This window comes from Urocampus carinirostris, chromosome 3 (assembly GCF_059441175.1).
Source record: "Urocampus carinirostris isolate Australia breed hairy pipefish chromosome 3, RoL_Ucar_1.0, whole genome shotgun sequence".
Taxonomy (NCBI): domain Eukaryota; kingdom Metazoa; phylum Chordata; class Actinopteri; order Syngnathiformes; family Syngnathidae; genus Urocampus; species Urocampus carinirostris.
Window position 1 is genome coordinate 21,310,533 of NC_142351.1, and position 24,473 is coordinate 21,335,005.

Consider the following 24,473-nt stretch of genomic DNA (forward strand, 5'->3'; position numbering starts at 1 on the left):
GTTGGCCAAGTTACTTCTTGCTCTCCAATGAAAATGATAGCAATCTGGTTATGACCCACTACTACACTTATTTTTCGAGCAGAAGCACATTTGTCCATTATCTGAGAAATTTAGATTTGGGAGTCCATGGTTGATGGTAATGTTCGGAAACCTGACTGGTTGAGTTAAACTTTAAGCATTTTGGCAATTTTACAGTTTACCATACATCCAGAAATGAATGCTTGTTTGAGATCTCTGCTAACCAAAGACTACCCTTTTCTGCTTTGTTTCTTTTCAACATGAAGAAGTAATCTATCGGTAAGAAGTAAAACCGTAACTGGATTTAGGGCTACATGTGCAGCTGTGAGTCAGCCACATTGATTCAATCTATTATTTGGCCCCATCTAATGATGCAATGCAAAGACTTCAATGCTGGTATTTCCAATGCCATGCACATTTTTGTCCAAAAATCTACATTCTTGCCAGCCTCTCTACAAATGGGACTTTTTAATAGTCTGACCTCTCCACTTCCTGTTTCCCTAATATTTATTGTGGTTGAATTATTTTTCCAGTCTAAGCTTTTCTTTGACTACGGGTTAGAGAATTATACTTTTGTTCTCGATAACCAGGAATAGTTTCATTGAAGGCTTCAACTATAGCATTATTTCAGATTTTTTTACTGTCCATGCTTGACTGGAGTGGAAAACCAAGCTTGTTTTTAGGTTTTTTTTCCTTTCAAAGCACAAGACTCCAATTTAACAAGTTTTCCACGTTCACCTCTGTTTTCAGAAAGGGTGGATGTATGGATTTACAAGTGTTAAGGATGATGTTGCAGCCATTGGGAACAAGGCACACATAGATCGAGTGGTTTTGTCCGAATGGACATTAAATAATCTTTCATCATGGATGTCAATATTGTATCAAGATGGCTGTCTGGATTTTCCCAATATTCAGTTTGCTCTTCATAAACACTGCAATGTTTTCAGGTGTTATATTTTAGGGCCTTAGAATTGATTTTTTTTTCTGTAATTTATTAAAGCAGGGTCTGAAACTTAAGGTTTGGGTGATATCGTGACCGGAATGGACATGGGAGATGATGCATGTGCACGCCATATACATGTAAATGAGTCATGGTTTTTAGGAGGGTGGGCAAAGCAATCTCTCACTGCTGCACACATGCAGAGGGGGTATGACTCAGCACAGGGGTATTATGTAGCACTCTGTCCGTATATGGACTCCGTCTGAACTCATGTACTCTTGACGGGAATGTCTGAACATTCCTATCGAGTTTACTGGTGAAATGAGGAACGTATCAAAGAATGAGGCAGATTATTAAGTATTAGATTCTCTGTGTCCTATTAAGCAGGATATTCCAAAAGAAGCATTAACCACCCGTGCATAGAATATTTTACTTTGTGCCACTGAGCGAATTGGAGCACATACCTATTATGTGACTTGCCATGAGTAAGCATACTTATTTTTCTCTCCTTATAAGTACAAAAACAAATGTGTGCCTTTTTTGTGAGGGTGTTAAAGAGGGGCGTTTAAGAGTTGGATGTATAATATCAATAACAGCACAGCACTCAATATCATAATGCTCATGTGTTTTTCTGGGATGTGTCCAATTTGGAAATGTGGTTTGGATTTTGCCCCAAAACGGTCTGCAAAGGCAGAAATTCATTCTTAGACTTTGCAGAGCTGCAAATCATTGTGCCGTTTTGAATATTGTGGACACATCATATTTATTGTCTGGAATTAAGGCTGGGTATGACAAAACGTTATCATGATAAAACATTTCAGTCAATTGATGATCATCACATTTTTCTTTCATATTTGAAGTCAAATTTTTGCCTCTGAGTGAAAGTTGACAAAATCATTTGCTGCTTTATCCAAACTTTTATGTCAGAACGAAAGGGCTTAAGTTGTGTGACAATGTTAACAGAATTGACAAAACCTAATGTTCAGGCCAAAAAAAATGCTACAACTAAAAAGAACAGCCATTGCTTTAAAGATTTTAAGGCTTCCCAGTGTATTACTAGCCCACTTCACTTATTAATTTGCATAAATAAAGTTTTACCTCTATTCGATAATGCAGTTTTGGGTTTGGACACTATTAGACATTTTTAGCTAGTCAAAGCATTTGTTATTTCTTTTGTGCCTTTGCGATCTTTTTTCGTATGGCTTGAACGTCGTAAATGCCGCTTTGATGGAGGTTTGTTTACCTCTCAGTTCACTTGTAGATGCACCGTCTTTGACTTTTACTTGTAACCCTTTTGACATGCTGGGATAATTTTCAAGGTGCTGGTACAAATGACTTGTTTCCTTTGGACCTAGTGACTACGCGAAAGTAAATTCTGCAATGGGCGTTTTCTTCTGTTCCACGTCTGCTTCGTCAAAACCAAAATAGGTCCAAACAAGTAATGTACCGCTCGGCTTCGGTTCCTTCTCGTCTGTTGTCTCTGTGACTAGGTTTACTGAGTCCGCCATGACACTCAATGAGCCCACACGGTGGGTGTGGCATAGTGTGGTGAACTGCGTTTATTGGCTTGTGCTATTATTAAAACCTTGCCTTTGATTGTTTGACGCTTTTACAACTCGAACAGTAACAATTGTGGTTGGCCATCACTCACTCCAAAACCTTGAAAAAAAACTGCAGTGCTTCGCGGTTTCACAACAGCACTACGTTCAAACTTCGGACTGCCGCCCCCCTACCGCCTTCTTCTTACTCACCGCCCCACAAGATCTTTCCACCGCCCACTTTGGGAACCACTGCTTTAAAGGTTACAGGCCAGAAAAATCCTGTATGTACACAGTATCAGGCTTTAAGGCTGCTTTGTGAGAGTTCACTGTGTTCCCACCTGTGGTTTCAGGTATACACATGTAGCGGCTTGATAGCTAGCAGTTTCTTTCACTGGCTTGGAGCTTGTCACAAGTCTTCCAAAAATATATGGACCATCAATGTTTCTTCATCCTTATCTCAAGGCCAGGCTCGCTGCTCTCTTTATCCAGTTATACAGCAGTCTAGCTTCTGGGTCAGACCGCAGGCCGATCTTTTTTTTTTTTTTTTTTTTTTAACACACATTTAACTTGTCGTCCCATTATCTCTGGTTTACTGGTCTGCACTCCGTTAAACACAATCAAGGCTAGAAATACAAAGTTAGATTATTTTATTTCAAAGTGCGTGCTGCGTTTGTCATGAAGAGAAACCAAGGGTGGGTTCAGCCAAGGTCAACCCACGTTGAGTGCCAGTTATGTTCGAGAAAATTGTGGCATTGGACGATCGTTGTCTGCTGTTAGTCTCAATCAAATAGATCCGACCATTTTCTCTTGGGTTTTTCTTCAACAATTGAAAGTCCACTAGCCCTTGTTTGGGACTGAATTGTTTATCCTTTAGCATAACCTAGTGGGCGATACCGTTTTAAATGATGGAATACGTTTGTCGTGTTGCCCTTTTTTTGTTGGCACGTTGTCGGTGAAGTTACAATGCATGTCGCAGCTTTTTTCATTTATTTTTATTTTTTTCTCTTTGAACTCTTAAGTGACCCAAAAAAATGAATATTGGGGGCCTCTCCTCTTTACAACTCTTGCATGCTTTGAGTTGGTCTGCTGGGTGTCAATTTGTCTCTATTGCTCACTTTGAGTGTTGGAGTCCTTTCTGTTGTCATTACTTTAGTCTCCCAAATGTTGGCACAGTACTTGCATTTTAGTTGCATTAGCACCCCTTTTTTCAGGTTTGGGTTGTGTAGTTACAGTTGGAATTATTTATTGAACGTTTTCATTATTTTAGCAAAAATTATGACTATGCCATCTTTTCACGTTTAATAATATAATTGTATGAATGCTGTTGAAACTTGTAAGTGGAGCCTGACCGTGACACAATTGAACAAGAGCGCTCTGTTCCAATATTGTGTGCCCTAAAATAAAAGTTTATAATAAATGCAAAACTTTAAGCGTGGTTAGAACTCATTGCTGAACTGCTTGTGGTACTTCAGAGGTTTGTGTTAAATCTCTGCTAATTCAAAGCTGTGAGGTTGCGCCACACCCTTTGTTTTCTCACCAGCATTCCTACTGCGTGTTCTGACGTGCGGTATACTTTAAAACACATGGCATTTAACATCTCTTCTGTTTATTTTGATCAACATTCATCACCATGATGGGTCTTTTCTATCCTGACTTTCTTTTGCTTCTAGGTGTTTGTCATCACTCTTTCTCTGTAAGACTACAAAGTGAGTTGACTCAGGGTTGCTACAGTGATCCACATATTCAAAGTTCCCAAGGGTAGTGGTTATTAAAGCAGGCCCTTTTTGTCCTTTTCCAAATAATTTCTGAGGTGTGTGGTTCCACTGTTGCACATGACCTCTTGTGACATCATCAGACAGACTTGCCTATCCATGATAAAACGTCTCACCTGGCCCCCTTTTTAACTGTACTTTGATTTTAATTTTGTGTTCATTGCTTTGTTTTTATTCTTATCACTGTTTTTATACTCTGTCTAGTGACCTGAAAGACTCTTTGAAATAATATGTATTATTATCACAGCTCACGTAAAGGGGTTTCACTTTAAGATGGACAAAACTATTTGCTCTTCTTAGACCTCAGGAGTATCTTGGCGGCTCATTGAGTTTGGCAAAAAAAAATGAACACATGCATATGTATGATTACCATCAGTAAGAAAATGGATACACGCACAGCCACGCCTTCTCCTCAAGGCTTGTTCCCTCTGTTGGGATCAGCATCTCAATCAACCCCATTTTACACATGCATGCTTCTGACACCGTTTAAACAGTTTAATTTTTTTTTTGTTTTTGTTTTGTTCAATTATAATGGCCAAGAAAAGTCTCATTTCTTCTTTTGACTTGTCTGGACACATTTAAGTCAAACGTCTAAACAAGAATTTGGCGTCTGTACTGTACTGATAGGCCATTGTAAATATAGCTTTTGAAGCGTTTTCAGTGAGATGTCCGACAAATAATTTTAAAAAATGAGGCGCTGTCATGATAATGAATCAGCAAAATTGGTTCCAGATGTAACTAAACACTTGAAAAGCAGGATGACAACTAATGTTTCATTTACTTTTTCAAACCTATCATTATACAAGTAATCTCACACAAATAATAACCCAAGTCTTTCTTAAATGGTGCGTTTCTTTATTTTTTTTTGTTTTTTTATTTTGTTGGTTTGATTTGGTTTTTCCAACCGAGGCCCTATGATATTTTGGGAGAATTGTATCAAAGGCTTAAATACATAAATTGAATCTGTTGTGTTGCACTACCAAGTCTTGAGTTTAAAATGATAATGTGTTTTTTGGGCCTTCAGACTCCAAAGCCATTGTTGATGGAAATCTGAAGCTCATCCTGGGTCTGATCTGGACCTTGATCTTGCACTACTCAATCTCCATGCCAATGTGGGATGAAGAAGAGGAGGCAGATGATGGCAGACAGAAGACTCCCAAGCAGAGGTTGTTGGGGTGGATTCAGAACAAACTTCCAGAGCTTCCCATCACAAACTTCAACAGAGATTGGCAGACTGGTCGGGCGCTAGGGGCCCTGGTGGACAGCTGTGCTCCAGGTAACTGCTAAAGAGGTGCATGCTTTAGATTAAAATCAAAATTAACGCAAATAACACAACCACAAATGTTGTATAGAACCATTTTATAAAGGTTAGACCCATAATGCAACAACTTTATTAAAAGTTTGGTATTTGAGATTTATGGCCTTCCACCATGTTAAAGTGCATGACAATATTTTTGTTCAACGTTTTTTTTGAGTATGGTGAATTTAAAACTGTTCCATTACATTTACCACCTTCTAAGGTATTTTGCAAATGCTGGCCTATTGATTATTTTACCTTTTACAAACCTCTTAGGTCTGTGTCCTGACTGGGACCAGTGGGATAACACTAAACCTGTGGACAACGCCCGTGAGGCCATGCAGCAAGCTGATGATTGGTTAGGTATACCACAGGTAATGTGATGCCTTCATTTTAAAGCTGGTTAAACATGAGTATTAAATAATTGGTTCACAACTCTAGAGGGCTATCATCTTGCAGAAAGGAATTTTAAATCACTGCTTTGACCACCCGTTGATTTTGCTAAAATTAGTGAATTGTAGAACAGCATCCACCTTCAAGTTGGTGGGCTACCACATATTTTTTGCATCACCATTTGTCAATAGCTAATAGATATTTTTTGTAAGATTCCTCTGCGCCGTCCTAAGCTGCTGGTTTATCCCGTATGGAACACTTTTAGGCAGTTTGAGCAGGCGGTACTCACTTAAAGGGCACAAATGTTTTTTTTTTTTTGCCAGTAGAATGACTTGGTATTTATTTTTTTATGAAAATAATTCAAATGGAAAAAATGATTCCAAACTTAGAATTTCCCTTTTTACTTTCGAGTTTCATCAGCACACTAAGCCTGCAGTCAGGTTGATATTACTGTATTACTTGGCAAAGCTTCATTGCCTGATTTTCATGTTGGGTTTCTACATCCATTACCATTAAGCAACTGTACGGGTAATAAATAAAATAATTGCTCAGAGGGTGTTTCCAAGAGAAAAAAATGTTTGAAAGCGTGCCCATTCAGATATTGGTCTGTTGAAATTCCAAAGGTTGGCAGCGCTGACTTGAATGTTTCACAACAGCAGTCAGAGCATGTATTAAAAAGGGCTTGCAGTTGTGTTGTGCTGACTGGCCCAGATTGGGCACTGGCTCATTGTTGCGTGCTGACACTTGTCTGTGTGGTTGCTGATTTTTCCACCCACAGATTTTCTTCCGGTAAGAGCCCTTTTGTCGACTGTTTCAGAAAGACAAAAGATAAATGTATTTTTTTTAAATTTGGTAATGTTTAAGGAGGAAGAGGAGATTGTTGAAACATTTTATTTACCTGTGTCGCAAAGCTTAATACTCAGTAAAAGACTCACTTCTTGGCTCTTATTCGCATTCTCTGCCCTCTTAGGTTATAACACCTGAGGAAATTGTTGACCCCAATGTGGATGAGCATTCAGTCATGACATACCTCTCCCAGTTCCCAAAGGCTAAGCTCAAACCTGGTGCACCACTACGACCAAAACTCAACCCCAAGAAAGCTCGTGCTTATGGGCCAGGTAAACATAGACACTTTCCAAAAGTAAGAATGCTGGTAAAAACCTACTCTGCTCTTTGTAGGCATTGAACCGATTGGTAATGTGGTGATGAAAAAGGCTTTGTTCACTGTTGAGACCATCAGTGCTGGTATGGGAGAAGTGCTTGTTTATGTTGAAGACCCTGCAGGACACCGAGAGGAGGTTAGAGATACTTGATGCTATTTGTTTTTTTTGTATCACTTAAAACATTTTTTTAAAATACTGCTTACTTCTTCTACCTTTAGGCCAAAGTGACAGCCAACAATGATAAAAATCGCACTTACTCTGTCTTCTATACACCAAAAGTAACAGGCATGCACAAGGTAAGGCAGATTGTATAATGTTCAACACTGATGTAATAGAATAGAATTTACTTTTATTGTCATTCTTTGTAACAATGCACACAAAACGAAATGTCGATACACCTGACCTGTACAATTAAACTGTAGCGAGACGATGCAGCCATTTTAGTCATTAGGTGACCAATTCCAACCTTATTGCCTCCCTGCTTGGCGCTCACATTGAGTACCAATGTTGTGGGTCTTAGGTATGACTCGGCCGATGCTTGAACCAGCGACCTCCCAGTCTCAGAGCGGGCGCCCTACCATTTAGGCTACCGATCAAGGTTTTTTGCAGGCCAGGGAGTCTTGTGGCATTATGTTACAACTGAAACATACAATGATGTCAACAATTCATAATACTCCAACAATGAAAAATTGTAAACAATAATGGTAAAAAAAAAAAGAACTAGCTTTCTATACAATCTCCTTTGCAGGTCTCTGTATTAAAAACCGAATAAATTTATCGGCTGCCGAAATATATTTTAAATAATGAATGGTGTAAGCCATTGTGTGAAATGTTCTAATAATCAAACCGAACAGAACTGCAGATTTTTTTAAGGGCCAACTAACGGGTCCATTTTCCTGTTGATTATCCAGAGCTGTTATTTTTTTTTTTCTTTTTACTGTAGGTGACAGTATTGTTTGCAGGCCAACACATCTCCAAGAGTCCTTTCGAGGTGGAGATTGGCATGGCTCAGGGAGATTCTAGCAAAGCCACTGCCCAAGGACCTGGCTTGGAGCCCACAGGGAATATCGCTAACAAGAGCACTTATTTTGACACCTACACGGCGGGTAATTGGATAGATAAAGTATCAGCTGGGAGTGCACCTATTTGTTCCAGGTTCCATCTTATATGGTTTCTTATAAAAAAGGTGCTGGTGTTGGCGAAGTGGAGGTTGTTATCATGGACCCTGAAGGGAAGAAGAACACTGTAACTTGCAGCATAGAGGATAAGGGCAACAGCAGCTACCGCTGCACTTACAAACCAACCCAGGAAGGTCAACACACAATCTTTGTCACCTTTGCTGGTGGCCAGATCAGCAAGAGTCCCTTCACAGTGGACATCGGCGAAGGTAGGGACCCCACAGACAATCCTAGTTTGTAACGATCCCAGTTGTACCAGTTCAAATATTGTTAGTGAAACCTCTTTGAGTACAAGTTTGTCACCACATACAGTTTTCTTTTGTTTTAATGCATTTCTGTCTCCTGCTGCGTCTATGCTGGATCCTCCCTGGCCTCCTCTGATAGAGGCCCGGTGGCATCTGCCTACTCTCAGGAGCTACCTCTTCCTTCTGCTGTTATTTCCCGTTTCCTGGAGTCTCTCTTGGGTACCCACATATGTCTTTGTCTGTGGTTTTGTGTTCTTGTATCACTATCTTTGTAAGTGGTATAGTTTAAAAGCCATCTTAGTGAGGAACTTTTCACAAGAATGTTCCACCCCAGGAGAAACTGTCAAACAATAATCATGAAGACTTAATTTGTTTTAATGAATTTTAGTGTTTTAATGCACATACTGTTATTAGTGGGTTATACCACTGAATGTCCTCACAACGATGGCTTATGCAATTATAACTGTAAAAATGCATGTTGCATGTGCAAGATTTTGAGCTGTATGGCTATGTTTTGACATCTTTTGTAAATTGCATGTTTTTTCATGATTACATCTGTGGACTTTGTCGTCTGCCTTGCAAAATTGTAACCTTTTTGGGGAAGAATTCCAAACCTCCGTGAGGAATACGTTCCTCCCTAAAAGGTGCTTTTCAAATGACCAATTTGTCTTGTCATTAGGAGCCATTTTTCCATTAAACTTTTTGAATCCTATTTGTTCTGCTTAATAACAGTCTTTCCTATAGCATAATTACATCTGCCACTGTCCTTTTTTTAATTACTTTTTGGCTTTTAAGCATGCATGAAGTAGCTCTGATTTGGAGACTGCAATTATGAATGGAATATTATGCCGTTCGATTTTCGTTGGCAGTCGAGAAATAATAATAAGGGTTATTGTTCTATCTTCTATCTTTATTCATTGTTCATTATCCGTTATCGGTCAGTTCATAATACTCTCAGCCAAAAGGCCAAGCTAAGGTCCTAGCCTTAAAGCCTTGCTGCGAGCATTGCGAATGCACCGTTCCCGGAGGTATTTCAATACTGGGCCGATGTGTGGAGCGGACAGAGCAAGCTCTTATTCCATCTTTGGATTGCAAAAATCAATGATCATGGCTGTGATTGTGCACAGCACAAAGTACTCAGTTTACCAACCCTAAGTTAAAGTGCGCAGTTCCAAAACCACAGCCGTCAAATTAACGGAAAATGATACCGGTAGTTAACATTGGTTGCAGTCCTACAGAGTCCGGGTCCTGTTAAAAGTAATCCAAGGAAAAAAGTGTATATTTCCAAAGGTAAGGGTGGGAAAAATATATATCCACTATTGTCTGCCGTGTCCACAAACACTCACCTTCCCATCATCCCCCGCGTCTGTTACGCCCCTTCTTTTTAATTGGTCAGTACAAGACTTATCAGAATAAATGTCCAAAATAAATACATTACAAAAATATGCAGTTGCAAATACATATTATACATGGTTACACATATTTACAAAGAGACGGTACACCGAGAGTTTTCAAAGCTTTAATAATAATATAACTTTCATCCCAAACCGTGCCTGTGAAGGGTAGCAATACGCTCGCAGCACAGTGAACCGGTATGTTTAAAAAAAAAAACATACCATACTTGTAGAAACCACGGTGAACCGTCCTCATCTTCCTCCTTATAACCGACGTCATCAAAGTCGTCTTCCCCAGTATGGGCAAGAGACTTTATCATATTGACGACGTTCCACGCTCCCTTATTCATAAACACACTAGTAACTCGCTCGCAAGGTAAAGTTTGCGTGCAGTAGCTCTGTTTACTTCTTTAACGGACTGCTCGATTGCGTTTAGCTTGTAAGCTGTGTCATGTGCCTTGAACTCGAGCGCCGCTGGTGGCTGTTAGAAAAATTACATAAATTGGCCGCATCACTGAATAAGCCGCAGGGTTGAAAGTTTGGGGGAAAAAGTAGCGGCTTATAGTCCGGAATTTACGGAAGTATAATTTTGTGTTTCTATTTCACAATTGTTTTTCCTCAACCTACTAAAACTTTATCAAAGACTGCAATTTAGGAAATAGTGTATATAATATATAACTAGTTTCCAGACACTGTTAACCAAGCTTAAAATTATACTAAGTTTCAAGTTTGAGACAAAGTAAATATTTTATATTTTCAAGAAATCCCAGAAGATGGAGCCAATGAAAATAAACTGACATTTTTATTTTTCCCCCGACCACTAATCTGGCCTTCGGAAGGCAAGTTTTTGTTTGACCAACATATCCCAAACGATATGTGGCAAAGATGGCCACACAAGGATCAAGTGGTATGTATGTGGTTCTTTCAAACAAAACTGTCTACCTGTTTTAGTTTTTCCAATGTGTGACAGTTTTCAACAATTTGAGTGCTGGGTTTTCCTATCAAAGTAAAAATCCACCTGCGGTAAATGTCTTATCATGACACGTACTGTAAATTCCCGACCACTCAAAGCGACTGTTCACAGAGCCGGCTATTTTCTCACTATATTTTTTTTCTTAGAACATTGAGAGTCTTCTCTCAATTCTCTGTGTGTCCCTGCTTTTGTGTTTGAACAGCATGCAACCCTAGCCTATGCAAAGCTAAGGGTCGTGGTCTGCAGCCAAAAGGCTTGCGTGTAAAGGAGACTGCAGACTTCCGTGTTTATACCAAAGGCGCTGGCACCGGAGAGCTTAAAGTCACTATCAAGGGGCCCAGTGAGTTGTTTTTGTTATTAATGCTTCCTTTGACTTTGTTTTTAGGTTGTGATAGATTTGTACTTTTTTATTGGGTGGGAGGGCTAGTTTGTAATGAATGCTCTTAACAATAATGTACTGATTTATCTCTAGAGGGACTTGAGGAACCTTGTAAAAGAAAAGATTTGGGGGATGGTGTGTATGGATTTGAGTATTACCCAACCTCGACTGGCACATACAGCATCACCATCACATGGGGAGGACAGCACATCCCTCGCAGGTATTCACTCTAATTAAAATCATATTTTTGTAGAAGCACAAATGTTAATATTTTTTTCTCTTCAGTCCCATTGAAGTCAAGGTTGGTCCTGAAGCTGGCCAGCAGAAGGTTAGGGCCTGGGGTCCGGGCCTTGAGGGTGGCGTGATTGGCAAATCTGCTGACTTTGTAGTGGAGGCTGTTGGAGACAATGTTGGCACTTTAGGTATATTTTTGTGTATTCATATGTTAGCTACCACTTCCATCCTTGTTGCCTCGCAAACTAAGCTTGGGATTGTTCTCTTCAGGTTTCTCTGTGGAAGGCCCGTCTCAGGCAAAGATTGAGTGTGACGACAAGGGCGATGGTTCTTGTGATGTTCGCTACTGGCCAACAGAGCCTGGCGAGTATGCAGTACATGTGCTTTGCAACAGTGAGGACATTCAACATTCCCCCTTCATGGCTGAGATTGTTAACCCACCTGGCAAAGACTTTTACCCTGAAAAGGTAAGCAATTTTTAATAACATTTTGGTGTCCCCAGCTTTTACACAGAAGTAATAATGTATTTCTCTAGGTTAAGGCTTATGGTCCTGGTCTTCAAAGCACTGGTTTGGCTGTTGGCAAGCCCACAGAGTTTACAGTAGATGCCAAGCAAGGTGGAAAAGCTCCCCTGAAGATCGTTGCACAGGTATAGGTCTTTGTATAAAATGGTACATTTTAATTTTTGACTGTTTAAGTTAACATGTCTTCGAACACTATAATTATCATGATTCTTCTGGAGTTTTTTTTTTCGTTCTGAGGTTTACATGCATATACAATTACTTTGATGTCCTTTTACAGGATTGGGAAGGCAATCCTCTGGATGTCAATGTTAAAGACAATGGTAATGGCACATACACTTGTGCTTACACTCCACGCAAGCCACTAAAACACACAGTCATGGTCTCCTGGGGAGGAGTCACCATCCCTGACAGCCCGTTCAGGGTATGAATGTTTTGATATTTTAGTTTGTTTTTTTTTCCTTCAAAATTACTTTTGTCACTGATTGGTCTGTTTTCCGGTGGACCCTAGATGAATGTCGGGGCAGGCTGCCATCCAAATAAGGTGAAGGTTTCTGGACCTGGAGTAGCTAAGACTGGTCTCAAGGCCTTTGAGCCAACCTATTTTACAGTTGACTGTACTGAAGCAGGTCAAGGTAATGATTGAATCCTACAATTGGTGTGAGAAATTAGAGGGAAGAAAACGCCATCTACTTTAAAACTAAACTACTATATATGGATATTGTCTAATCTCTTAATGTAATTTTTTTTCCTTTTTTAAGTCAGAGCATTTTGAGCCCGCATTTGGCAGTTTTACATTGTTTGACATTTTGGAAAGTTAATATAAACTTGTCAACAGTATTTCATGATATTCTCCTTCTGTTTTTTTTGAAGGTGACATTAGCATTGGAATCAAGTGCGCTCCCGGCGTTGTTGGAAATGCAGAAGCTGACATTGATTTTGACATAATTAGGAACGACAACGATACATTCACTGTCAAATACACGCCTCCTGGGGCAGGCAGCTACACAATCATGGTTCTCTTTGCTGACCAGGTTTGTTTTCTACTATGTAAAGTTGAATTCAGTCAGAAGTTAATTTTGTACTGACTGTGTGTGAGAAGTCGTTTAGCTTATATAAAACTGTTAATACTTTTTTAGGCCATTCCAATGACACCGATCAGAATCAAGGTGGATTCTGCACATGATGCAAGTAAAGTGAAGGCAGAAGGCCCGGGACTTAGCCGTAGTGGTAAGCTCACGGATGATTATTTTACTTTATTTATTTATTTTTTAACTTTTATCAATCATTGACCATATTTTAAAACAATTATGATTTAATCTACAGTAATTGTTTTCTGAGATCGACAATCATTTTATTTAGAAGCTTATGGGGTTTTGATAAAAGTTTAGCAATGGCCAAACCATAATTCTAACAGAACAAAAGTTATTAATTCAACTGCGCTTGTATGAGTCCTGTACGACAAGGCGTGAAGCTTGCCAACGTGCTTAGCTAAGGCAAGAGTGCAGCCTTGCAGGAAACCCATCGAAGGGCTACCTCAGAAAGCAGCTCAAAGGGAGGCAGACACAGGCCATCCAACACTAGTTGGAGGTCTCAGGACGGGACGCGAGGAATAGTATGGGGACAAGCTGCTGAACGCCTATGAGGAAAAAAATGACGCCATGACTGTGCTTGGCTTTCGTTGAGGACGAAATATTTTTCTTTTCATTTTTATGGAATGCAAAATATTGAATTGAGAAATCTTTATAAACAGTTCTTAAACCATAAAACCTATTCCATTATTTTATATACACCACTTTTGATACCTGTCCTTACATTGTCCACATGCCTTTCCTAGGGGTTGAATTGAACAAGCCCACACATTTCACTGTGAACACAAAAGGAGCGGGAAAAGCAAACCTGGACTGCAACTTTGTGGGGCCTATTAAAGGAGAGGCAGTAAAAGACTTTGAAATCATCAACAACCATGACAACACGCACACTGTAAAATACACTCCTGTGCAGCAGGTAAGTGTAGAACATGTTCTACAATCAAAATGTTTAATTTAAAATTTATTTAGTTCTATGGCCTATGTACATAGATAACAAAGCCCGTTTACTAATTGAGTTGATTGGCATTATTAAGGGTGATTGACGTTTTTTATTTTCTCTGACATATTTTGACGGTAGTCACTGGTTTCTCTGTTTGAGATGCTTCAGCTAAAATCATTGACAGAATTGACATTATCATTGACTAATAACAAATTGGTTTAACTTTCTTGATTTGAAAAGCTCCAAGTGCAAATGGAAGGAACAGTTTTCATAACTTTAAAAATTTGGTGCAGAATGAATTAAAGTGGGTTTTTGTTGAGCCTAGTCATGACAAAAATTGTTAACTATAAAGCATGAACTTGATTTTCATCCATAAAAAAGCCCTTTATTTTTTAAAATACTGCTATACCAGCTCTGTAGCCTAGATGGTAGGGCGCCCGCTCTGAGACTGGGAGGTCGCTGGTTCAAGCCTCGGCCGAGTCATACCTAAGACTTACAACATTGGTACTCATTGCCTCCCTGCTTGGCGCTCAGCATTAAGGGTTGGAATTGGGGGGTTTGGTCACCCAATGGCTAAAATGGCTGCGCCCTGTTTGGCTGCGGCTGCATCGGCTCGCTACAGTCTAACTGTACGGGTCAGTTGTATCCACATTTCGTTCTGTGTGCATTGTTACAAAGAATGACAATAAAAGTAAATTCTAATTCTATTCTAGTGCAGTGACGTGCTCCATGCTATAGCAGCATTTCTGGATAAAGATCAACATTTTGTTGCTTGGCAAATGCAAAATTGTTGCTTTTTTAAGTCCCAGAACACTTGTAGATGCAACAATGTTTACAAATAATTGTTTTACCTTTTTTTCAACTAAGCTAGTGTGTCATCTGATCCTCCTTTGCTTCACTAACTTCTCATTTCATTGATAACCCTTTTCCAGTCAATTCCAGTCCCATTATCATTTATATTCCTCTTCAGCCTATGCAAACAATGGAATTTGTCCTACCAAACTTTATACTTAGCTGTTCCAATAATTGGCTTTTTTTTCTTTTTCATATCTATAAATTTGCCATCTCCTGCTGTGGTTCTTCTTTTTAAAGATATTTTCCACATCTACTTTAGATTTGGACTGCCCACCTTCAGGATAATCTACCCTATCTCAATTGTAATGTGTTTGCATTGATACGGTTGCACTCTGAATCTTATTCCTTCTTGACGTTAGGGTCCACTTGGGCTTGCCGTGACCTACGGTGGAGATCATGTCCCCAAGAGCCCCTTTAATGTAGCTGTTGCGCCGTCCCTGGACCTCAGCAAGATCAACATCATGGGACTGGGGGACAGTATGTGCTAATCACTTCTGTTCTAACATAATAACTGTTGCTTTTTTAAAAATTGCAAACATTTCCTTGACTTGCGTCGACAATTTTTTTTTCTCATCATAGAAATGACCGTAGGCAAAGACCAAGAGGTGACTGTGAAATCAAAGGGTGCCGGAGGTCAAGGCAAAGTAGTAGCCAAAGTTTCAGCACCTACTGGAAAGCCTATTGCTTGCAAGGTGAGGTATATTCTTGTCTGCTCTGGCTTGTAAATTTTATATTCTAATGCCTAATATCACAAATCGTTTTTTCCAGGTGGAACCTGGTCTCAGTCCAGAAACCAGTCAAGTTAGGTTCATTCCAAGGGAAGCTGGGCAATACCAAGTTGAATTGACTTATGATGGAGTCCCAATTCCTGGGTCACCTTTCACACCCACAGCTTATCCTGCCACAGACCCATCTAAGGTAAATTTGAAGATCTAATCAGGTTTAGTAACTTAAAACTACAGAAATGCAGTCCTTAGGAGTTAATGCATGTAAATGTTTCCCACCAGGTGCGTTGTTCCGGCCCAGGCTTGGAACGTGCAAAGGTTGGGGAAACTGGGGAGTTTGTAGTGGACTGTACTAATGCTGGCCCAGCTGAACTGACAATAGAGATAATTTCCGATGGTGGAACAGAGGCTGAAGTTCATATCCAGGATAACGGGGATGGAACTTACACAATCACCTACATTCCCCTGTATCCTGGCTCCTACACTTTGACAATCCGCTACGGTGGCCAGGATGTGCCAAACTTCCCAGCTCGACTCACTGTTGAACCAGCCATTGATGCGAGTGGTGTCCGTGTGTTTGGGCCAGGAGTGGAAGGCAAAGGTAAAATCACTATATTTAAGGATGTACCCATAGATGAATTATTACCTAAAATTTGCTAAGGGATGTTTGTGGTTTAAATGCAGGGGTAGCATTGTCATTGCTTAAAAAATATATGGCATTCGTTCTCTCTGCAGCCCATACAAATAAGAAGTGAAGGGAAAAAACATGCAGTAATTTCACGATAACACTTTATCAAGTCAGAGGAAGATTAAGACTTGCATCCTTATTTCTTCAAAATGCTTATTGTGTTCACTTGATGGCCCAGTTCATGTAGTAGGCAAAGAGGCAGATTTTAATTTTAAAGTGTTTGAGACTGTAGTTTCAAGCGCTTTAACCTTCACCACGAAATTATCCTTAGTAGCCTGCTTAATATATTAAAGTTCATCAAGCCACTGTTTTCATTTTATTTTTTATTTTATTTTTTTATCTAACACCCATTTTAATTTTCTATTTAAGGCGTTTTCCGTGAAGCCACTACTGATTTTACAGTGGATGCTCGTGCTTTGACTGCTTCCGGAGGAGACCATATTAAAACTGTAATTAGCAACCCATCGGGAAGTCATACAGATAGCCTGATTACCGACCTTGGAGACGGGATTTATAATGTGGAGTACACGCCCTACGAAGAAGGTCAGCAAAATATGTCTTGCCAGTTTTGTTATTCATGTATATGTGCTTAAAGATGGTCCCTGTTCATGCTTTAGGCCCACACAGTGTTGAAGTGTGCTATGATGGCACACCAGTGCCAAAAAGCCCATTCAGAGTTGCTGTCACTGAAGGTTGTGATCCGGCTAGAGTGCGTGTACATGGTCCTGGCCTAAAAAGTGGGACCACAAACAAGCCCAACAAGTTCACAGTGGAGACGCGGTAAATTAGACTTGGAACTTAGGATAATCTGTTGTCCTTCATAATGACTTGAGCTTTTATGTTTTTTGTTACATAATATTTACAGGGGAGCAGGGACTGGCGGTCTTGGGTTGGCTATGGAAGGGCCGTCGGAGGCCAAAATGTCATGCACTGATAATAAGGATGGCAGTTGCAGCGTCGAATACATCCCATACGAGCCGGGCACATACAATCTCAATGTGACATATGGAGGACAACCAATCAATGGTATATAACAATTCACTAGTTAACGTGTTTGTGGAAACTCTATTCCAGTGGCTTTACATCAGTGTGCTCATTTACTGCCATTGATGGCTGAAGACCTCAAAGTTAATTTAAAATGTGCTTGCAATGATTACATTTATATGCTCTACAGTGTTGCAGCATTTTTAATTGTCATTTTACCTTTTTCACAGATTATTTCTTAAGATATTTGATAAATTAAATCAAATCATGGTTTTGGTCTGTTGACTCACCGATCACCTACTTTAAAATGGAATGGTAGTTCTTTTTAGTCTAAATAGATGGCGAGTAGTTTTTTTTTTTTTTTTTCTTGCACTTAGTTCCTGTCTCGTTTTCATGCTTTGTGGGTTTGACTTGTTTGCTGCCTTTCATAACAAGTGTATTTACGATTCAATGATTTACAAGCGCACACGTTCATCAAAGAGCTTCTTTATTTTGCTTTAATAATGCACCAGCTGGATGCATTTGAATATAAAATCTCAACGATTTTCTTCCATGCCCCTGAACCCCCCTAGAGTTTCCCACCCTTATAATTCTATAGGAAACACTGCTGAGTAAGGGATGAAAATTATAATACAAAAAGGCATAAAAGTGGAAATGCATGGAAACTTATATTTTTGCTTGGCCTTTATTTGACTTATCTAAACTGTTTGCCGATAAAATGTCTTCACAGGCAGTCCTTTCTCAGTGCCAGTCGTTGACACAGTGGACAGCTCCAAGGTAAAGTGCCAAGGTCCAGGGCTTGGCAACAATGTCAGGGCCAATATTCCACAAGCCTTCACAGTGGATGCTACCAAGGCTGGAGTAGCTCCACTGCAGGTTCGCGTTCAGGGCCCCAAAGGTATATTGCAGTATGTTACTGAATTGCATTTATCGTGACAATTTGCTGGGATTATCACTTGTCTGTATATATTAGGTGTCGTAGAGCCTGCAAAAATTGTGGCTAATGGTGACCAGACTCACACAGTCAATTATGTTCCCACTCGAGAGGGTCCTTATTCCATTAATGTTTTGTATGCCGATGAGGAAATCCCGCGCAGGTACTGCACATGCCGACTGTAGTCAGTGTTTAGTTTTGTTTTACACTGAACTATGTCTCCCTTTTCAGCCCTTATAAGGTTAAGGTGCTTCCTACACATGATGCAAGTAAAGTACGAGCAAGCGGGCCTGGTTTAAACACCACGGGGGTGCCTGCTTCCCTTCCTGTTGAGTTTACCATCGATGCTAAAGATGCAGGAGAAGGACTACTGGCTGTGCAAATCACTGTAAGGGTGTTGAATTGCGAACAATAACGCTAAATCAAATTGGGATCTATATTTAATCATTTTTTGGCAGGACCCAGAAGGCAAGCCAAAGAAGGCCAACATCCGTGATAACCAAGACGGAACATACTTGGTATCTTACGTACCAGACATGACTGGCAGATACACCATTTTGATCAAGTATGGAGGGGATGAGATTCCATACTCGCCATATCGTATCAGGGCTTTGCCAACAGGAGATGCCAGCAAATGCACAGTCACAGGTATGCAATGAACATTCTCCATAGATTTAGCTTGCACTGGTATGGGCATCTGGGTATATTTCCTCATTAAAATGGTCCAAATCCAACTGGTTTTTATTTTTCAGACATCTTGCACTGTATTATAAAAACACGAGCTTGGTTTATATGTAGACCTTGATTTATGACCTAATAAAAAATGTAGATGATATCGACAAACCTGCAAATAAACTTTTTTTTTTTTTTTTTTTTATGCAGATTTTAAGATCATTCAATATGATGGCCATCCCTTAAACGTTTGAACAATGTATTCCCATACCAACCTAACAAATATGTCTGCCCTTTGCTAACCGTATTCATATATCTACTCCTAGATTCTGTTTGTCAATTTTTGTTGATGCCAAAATTTCAACCGTTTTAGAATACTTGTAATGCTTTTAATTATAAACAGTTGAGTGTTAAGATTTGCCAAAGATGAGAATCTTGCCACTCTATCGATGTCTTCTATAGCTAATCCCTGCCGCCCTGTATTTAGTAATGTTTGTTATTTATAGGAGTAGATCTTATTATATTATAATACAATATAATATTATAATCACTGTAGATTTGAAGGATAGGGTAGTTTGACCTGTGCTGAGCCTGACATCACAAGTGTCTACTTCTCAGCAGGTTTTTTCATGAAACCCCAAAATTACCACTACCTTTTCTTTAAGTAGCTTTTCTAGCATTTATATACAAGTTTCCTTTTCTGTTACACTTCTTAGGCCATTCCCTGCTCCACATATGCAAACACTTATTTGCTTCACTGCGTTTATCAGTTTTATATTTTTTTTGTTGGATTTTACAGCACACATTTGCCTCTAATCACCTCCACCCCTAGCTAACTGTGTCACTTTTGTCTTTTGCACATCCTGCTTGTCACCGTTCCCCTTATCAGTCTCAATTGGAGGTCACGGTTTAGGTAAGCCATGGAGTAACTTTGGACTGTAGAGCAATTCCCTGTCTTTTAGCATGGAAACGCTTAAAACCTGAACTATTTTTTTTTTCTCTCATGCACTTATTACATTTCCTCCTTTAACTGAACATATGAAACATTTTGATACACTAATACTAATTGGAAAATTAATCATGGCATGCTGAATGACACTCGCTAATCAAACTTAGTTTTAGATGTTAATATCAATGTTGGGCAAATATTTTCTGGATTTAACATGACAAGATTTCATCTTCAATCTATTTACTTGGTGGCAAAATATGCATGCTAAATAAGCCTTCTAAGATTTGTGCAGTAGTATATTTTCAACTTGACAGCGTTTCACTCAAACAGGTGCTGGTGTGGGCCCAACCATCCAGATTGGGGAACAGACAGTCATTACTGTGGATGCCAAGGCAGCAGGCAAAGGCAAGGTGACCTGCACAGTGTGCACACCTGAAGGAGCAGAGCTGGATGTGGACGTTGTGGAAAATGAGGACGGTACATTCGACATCTTTTACACTGCACCGCAACCTGGCGAGTACATCATCTGCGTCCGTTTCGGAGGAGAACACATTCCCAACAGTCCCTTCCAAGTCACGGTGTGTTTTTTTTTTCTTCTTTTTTGTTTTTTGTTTTTTCTTAAAAGTGTATCTTTTGCTATACAATTTAATTACAACTCTGTCCAAAGCATTGCAACCCTAACTGAAAAGAAACTCATTCACTGCCTGTGATGGTCATAAGTGTTTTTTTGCATTTACTCATTCACTGCTATGACTGGATGTAAAATCAAATGGCGGTAAATGAGTTAAAAGGCCACATCAGAAAGTGCGTTTATATGTTCTTTTGAACCTACAAATTCTTTGTGAATTTTGTAAAACAAATCTTTAAGCATTTATTCAGTCCAAATTCTAGGCTACCTCAACCTACAGGGCTTTACAAATAATTGAGCAACATGTATAACTTGGGCTAACTTTTTCAAGCTTAGCCTTGAGAAGTTTTCCTTTTTAGTCTGTTTATTCTACAGAAATTTCATTAGTGGCTCCAACTGGTGTCACATTTTTTTACTTCACTCCAATCCCATCTATCCCCCCTCATCTTTCATCCCCTCAGGCACTGGAAGGAGCTCCATCAGACCAGCTCATGCAGCAGCGGCAAATTCCTCAGTACTACGCTCAGCAACCCTGGGTACCAGAATACTTTGTCCCAACCGTTTTTTTTTTTTTTTTTTTTTTAACAAATGGGTCCCATGTTGTCTTTCCATCATGTCACCCGCCTACCATTCTCTGCTATGCACCATCAAACATGTCCGACCTCGATGAGCAGGTGTCTCTCATCTGACGGCCTTTTTGTTTCTCATCTTCTGCAGTGATATTTAATTTCATTAACAGGGTTCCTAACATGGAAAATGCAACAAAGTTGCTCAGTGAGAAAGAGGCACTGGTCAAGGTTTTTGATACCGCACTCAAGAAATTGACATTGAGCTAAATGGCAACAGTGCACAGTGATTTAACTGTGTTGCCCAGTGCTATTTAAAAACTTACTGAAGGGACAAATGATTTGCGTTGGCAGTGTTCCATGAGGACTGTGTTTTCTGACTTGTGCGCTGAACTGTCCTTTTGGCGTTTGACTTGTTACATCTTATCCTCATTGTCTGTTTCTGTTGGTTTGTCAGTATCATCATTCTCATTGTCGTAATCATGTCCACTTTGTTGATCATGATTGTCTTCTCAGTGTTTAATTCCATTATCCATGTTTCTTAGGGGTCATATGCTAAGTGAAACAAAGAGTAGAGAATAAGTGCGTATGCTCTCTAATATATTGTTACACTGAGTAATTTATTCGGCTCTTGTTCTCTTAGGCAACAGACAGACCACTTGGAATGAATGGCTTGGATGTGACTGGGCTTAGACCCTTTGATCTGGTCATCCCGTTCACAATTCAGAAAGGGGAGATCACAGGTAGGACAATGAATTGTTGAGTTTCTCTTATTTTGGGGTACATTAATCTCACTTTGACCGCCTTGGACCGCAGGTGAGGTCCGAATGCCATCTGGCAAGGTTGCCAAGCCTGACATCACAGACAATAAGGACGGCACAGTAACTGTGAAGTATGCTCCAATTGAGGCTGGACTGCATGAGATGGACATAAAATATGATGGCATTCACATCCCTGGTGAGTATTTTTTAGAAAGATTTCTGCAAGTATTGCATCATCTTCTTTAATGTCCTTCACTTGTGTTCATAGGAAGTCCCCTACAGTTCTATGTGGATTACTTGAACAGTGGTAATGTCAGTGCCTATGGACCTGGCCTAATTCATGGGACAGTCAACAAACCTGCAGTCTTCACGGTCAATACAAAAGATGCTGGCGAGGGTATGCAGCAATGATGCTGTAGCATAAAAAATATAGCACAACATACATACTTTTTTCTACCAGAAAAGTAACATTTAATTTCCTGATTTATAATAAATGGTTGTATCTTTTAATAGGTGGTCTATCTCTAGCCATCGAGGGTCCATCAAAAGCGGACATCAGCTGCTTGGACAACCAAGATGGGACTTGCAGTGTTTCCTATCTGCCTGTTCTGCCAGGAGACTACAGCATCCTGGTCAAATACAATGACAAACACATTCCTGGCAGCCCATTTTCAGCAAAAATCACTGGTAGATACAATATTTAATTACAAAATCCCGGACTGTGTCAATAAATGTACACAAAGGTTCAAAGTGAGTGCCTTATGTTTTCGTTGTTTAATCCAGGAGATGACTCTATGAGAATGTCTCATCTGAAAGTGGGTTCAGCTGCTGACATTCCCTTGGACATTGGGGATTTTGACTTGAGCCAACTGACTGCATCGCTCACCACACCCTCGGGTCGTGAGGAACATTGCCTCCTCAAAATGCTGCGTAATGGCCATGTCGGTAAGAATAATTGCTCTTGAAAAAAGGTCTATGTTGGTAATCTGTATAGCTGGTAAACTTTTTCCCCTCCTGTTTCAGGTATCTCCTTTGTCCCAAAGGAGATTGGGGAACATCTGGTTAACATAAAGAAAAATGGTCGCCATATACCAAGCAGCCCTATTCCTGTAATGATCAATCAATCTGAGATTGGAGATGCCAGCCGCGTTCATGTTAGTGGCTTGGGGCTGAGTGAAGCAAAGACATTTGAGCCTGCTGAATTCATCATTGACACTCGTGATGCAGGTACAACCTTTTAAAGGACTTTATAGTTGGCATATCACTGAGAACATCTTTCAAAACCCCCCTCACACGTTCTGTGTATTTAGGCTATGGTGGCTTGAGCCTTTCCATTGAAGGACCCAGCAAAGTGGACATAAACACAGAGGACCAGGAAGATGGTACCTGTAAAGTCACATATTGCCCTACTGAGCCTGGGAATTACATAATCAACATCAAATTTGCTGACCAACATGTTCCAGGTAGGAACTAAACAGAGGTGGCAACAATGAGGTTAACAATTGCTAAGCTTGACTTATGTGTTGTAATTTCTTGCACAGGGAGTGCATTCACAGTAAAGGTTACAGGCGAGGGCAGGATGAAAGAAAGCATCACTAGAAAGAAGAGGGCAGCTTCAGTGGCTAATGTTGGCAGCCAGTGTGATCTTAGCCTTAAGATACCAGGTAGCCATGACCATTATTTTTAAAATTTTAGTTGGGGTTTGTTTTTAATGTTTTTATTTTATCCATATTGATTTATTTAATCATTTTGACTATTCACTCAACTACTTGTTTCTTTAGAGATCAGCATAGCAGACATGTCCGCTCAGGTGACCAGCCCCTCTGGTCAAGTTCACCAAGCTGAAATTATGGAGGGCGAGAACAACACATACTGCATCCGTTTCGTCCCAACTGAGACGGGGGTGCATACGGTGTGCGTAAAATACAATGGGATCCATGTTCCTGGCAGCCCCTTCCAATTTACTGTTGGCCCGCTTGGAGAGGGCGGCGCACATAAAGTTCGTGCTGGTGGGCCAGGCCTGGAGAGAGCGGAAGCCGGTGTGCCAGGTGGGTCTGGTGGCTGGACATTTTTGTTTGCGAAGATTATATTCTAAAAGTGGACCAAGTTTTGTCCTTTTTCATTTGAAGCCGAATTCAGTATTTGGACGAGGGAGGCTGGAGCTGGTGGGCTCAGTATTGCAGTGGAGGGGCCAAGCAAGGCGGAAATTGCCTTTGAGGACCGCAAGGATGGCTCGAGTGGAGTGTCTTATATTGTGCAGGAGCCAGGTGAGACAAGTGTTTTCTGAATGATAGTGGGGTTCATGTGGGATGGAGTTTCCTGAGATGTGAATTTTATCCCTCAAGCCTTGTAGATTACAGGATATTGATAATGAGCCAAGTGCTTTTTTCAACAGTGCAAAGAAGCAGCATCTTTAGTAGCAACACTAATGAACAGTGAAGATTAGCCCAGAGCTGTTAAATCACAATAAAATTATGCATGCAAATGCAATACGTTAACATTGAGTCTCATCTCATCTCATCAGCCGTACCGCTTATCCTCAGTAGGGTCGCGGGGGGCTGGAGCCCATCCCAGCAATCATCGGGCAGTGGGCAGGGGACACCCTGAACTGGTTGCCAGCCAATCGCAGGGC

General features: G+C 40.2%; 1 protein-coding gene across 4 annotated transcripts in view; it reads left to right on the top strand.

Moving 5' to 3' along the window:
• The window catches only part of flna (filamin A, alpha (actin binding protein 280)), a 44,309-nt gene that overhangs the window by 14,922 nt on the left and 4,914 nt on the right, over positions 1-24,473 (top strand). Inside the window, exons 3-43 of one of the 4 annotated variants that reach the window (XM_088331000.1) lie at positions 5,296-5,547; positions 5,845-5,942; positions 6,932-7,079; positions 7,141-7,259; positions 7,343-7,420; positions 8,068-8,230; positions 8,311-8,511; positions 11,117-11,254; positions 11,387-11,513; positions 11,579-11,715; positions 11,798-11,994; positions 12,063-12,176; positions 12,329-12,472; positions 12,560-12,683; positions 12,922-13,082; positions 13,188-13,278; positions 13,886-14,055; positions 15,294-15,411; positions 15,514-15,626; positions 15,703-15,852; positions 15,942-16,260; positions 16,717-16,890; positions 16,965-17,127; positions 17,213-17,373; positions 18,062-18,229; positions 18,305-18,428; positions 18,497-18,653; positions 18,724-18,913; positions 19,827-19,850; positions 20,217-20,464; positions 20,976-21,050; positions 21,724-21,823; positions 21,897-22,037; positions 22,110-22,238; positions 22,355-22,528; positions 22,625-22,786; positions 22,865-23,068; positions 23,152-23,304; positions 23,383-23,505; positions 23,623-23,889; positions 23,971-24,108. In XM_088331000.1, the coding sequence (XP_088187126.1) occupies positions 5,296-5,547; positions 5,845-5,942; positions 6,932-7,079; positions 7,141-7,259; positions 7,343-7,420; positions 8,068-8,230; positions 8,311-8,511; positions 11,117-11,254; positions 11,387-11,513; positions 11,579-11,715; positions 11,798-11,994; positions 12,063-12,176; positions 12,329-12,472; positions 12,560-12,683; positions 12,922-13,082; positions 13,188-13,278; positions 13,886-14,055; positions 15,294-15,411; positions 15,514-15,626; positions 15,703-15,852; positions 15,942-16,260; positions 16,717-16,890; positions 16,965-17,127; positions 17,213-17,373; positions 18,062-18,229; positions 18,305-18,428; positions 18,497-18,653; positions 18,724-18,913; positions 19,827-19,850; positions 20,217-20,464; positions 20,976-21,050; positions 21,724-21,823; positions 21,897-22,037; positions 22,110-22,238; positions 22,355-22,528; positions 22,625-22,786; positions 22,865-23,068; positions 23,152-23,304; positions 23,383-23,505; positions 23,623-23,889; positions 23,971-24,108 (6,237 nt within the window). The remainder of the gene's footprint in view (positions 1-5,295; positions 5,548-5,844; positions 5,943-6,931; positions 7,080-7,140; positions 7,260-7,342; positions 7,421-8,067; positions 8,231-8,310; positions 8,512-11,116; positions 11,255-11,386; positions 11,514-11,578; positions 11,716-11,797; positions 11,995-12,062; positions 12,177-12,328; positions 12,473-12,559; positions 12,684-12,921; positions 13,083-13,187; positions 13,279-13,885; positions 14,056-15,293; positions 15,412-15,513; positions 15,627-15,702; positions 15,853-15,941; positions 16,261-16,716; positions 16,891-16,964; positions 17,128-17,212; positions 17,374-18,061; positions 18,230-18,304; positions 18,429-18,496; positions 18,654-18,723; positions 18,914-19,826; positions 19,851-20,216; positions 20,465-20,975; positions 21,051-21,723; positions 21,824-21,896; positions 22,038-22,109; positions 22,239-22,354; positions 22,529-22,624; positions 22,787-22,864; positions 23,069-23,151; positions 23,305-23,382; positions 23,506-23,622; positions 23,890-23,970; positions 24,109-24,473) is intronic. The other 3 variants (XM_088331002.1, XM_088331001.1, XM_088331003.1) reach the window with 3 other exon arrangements.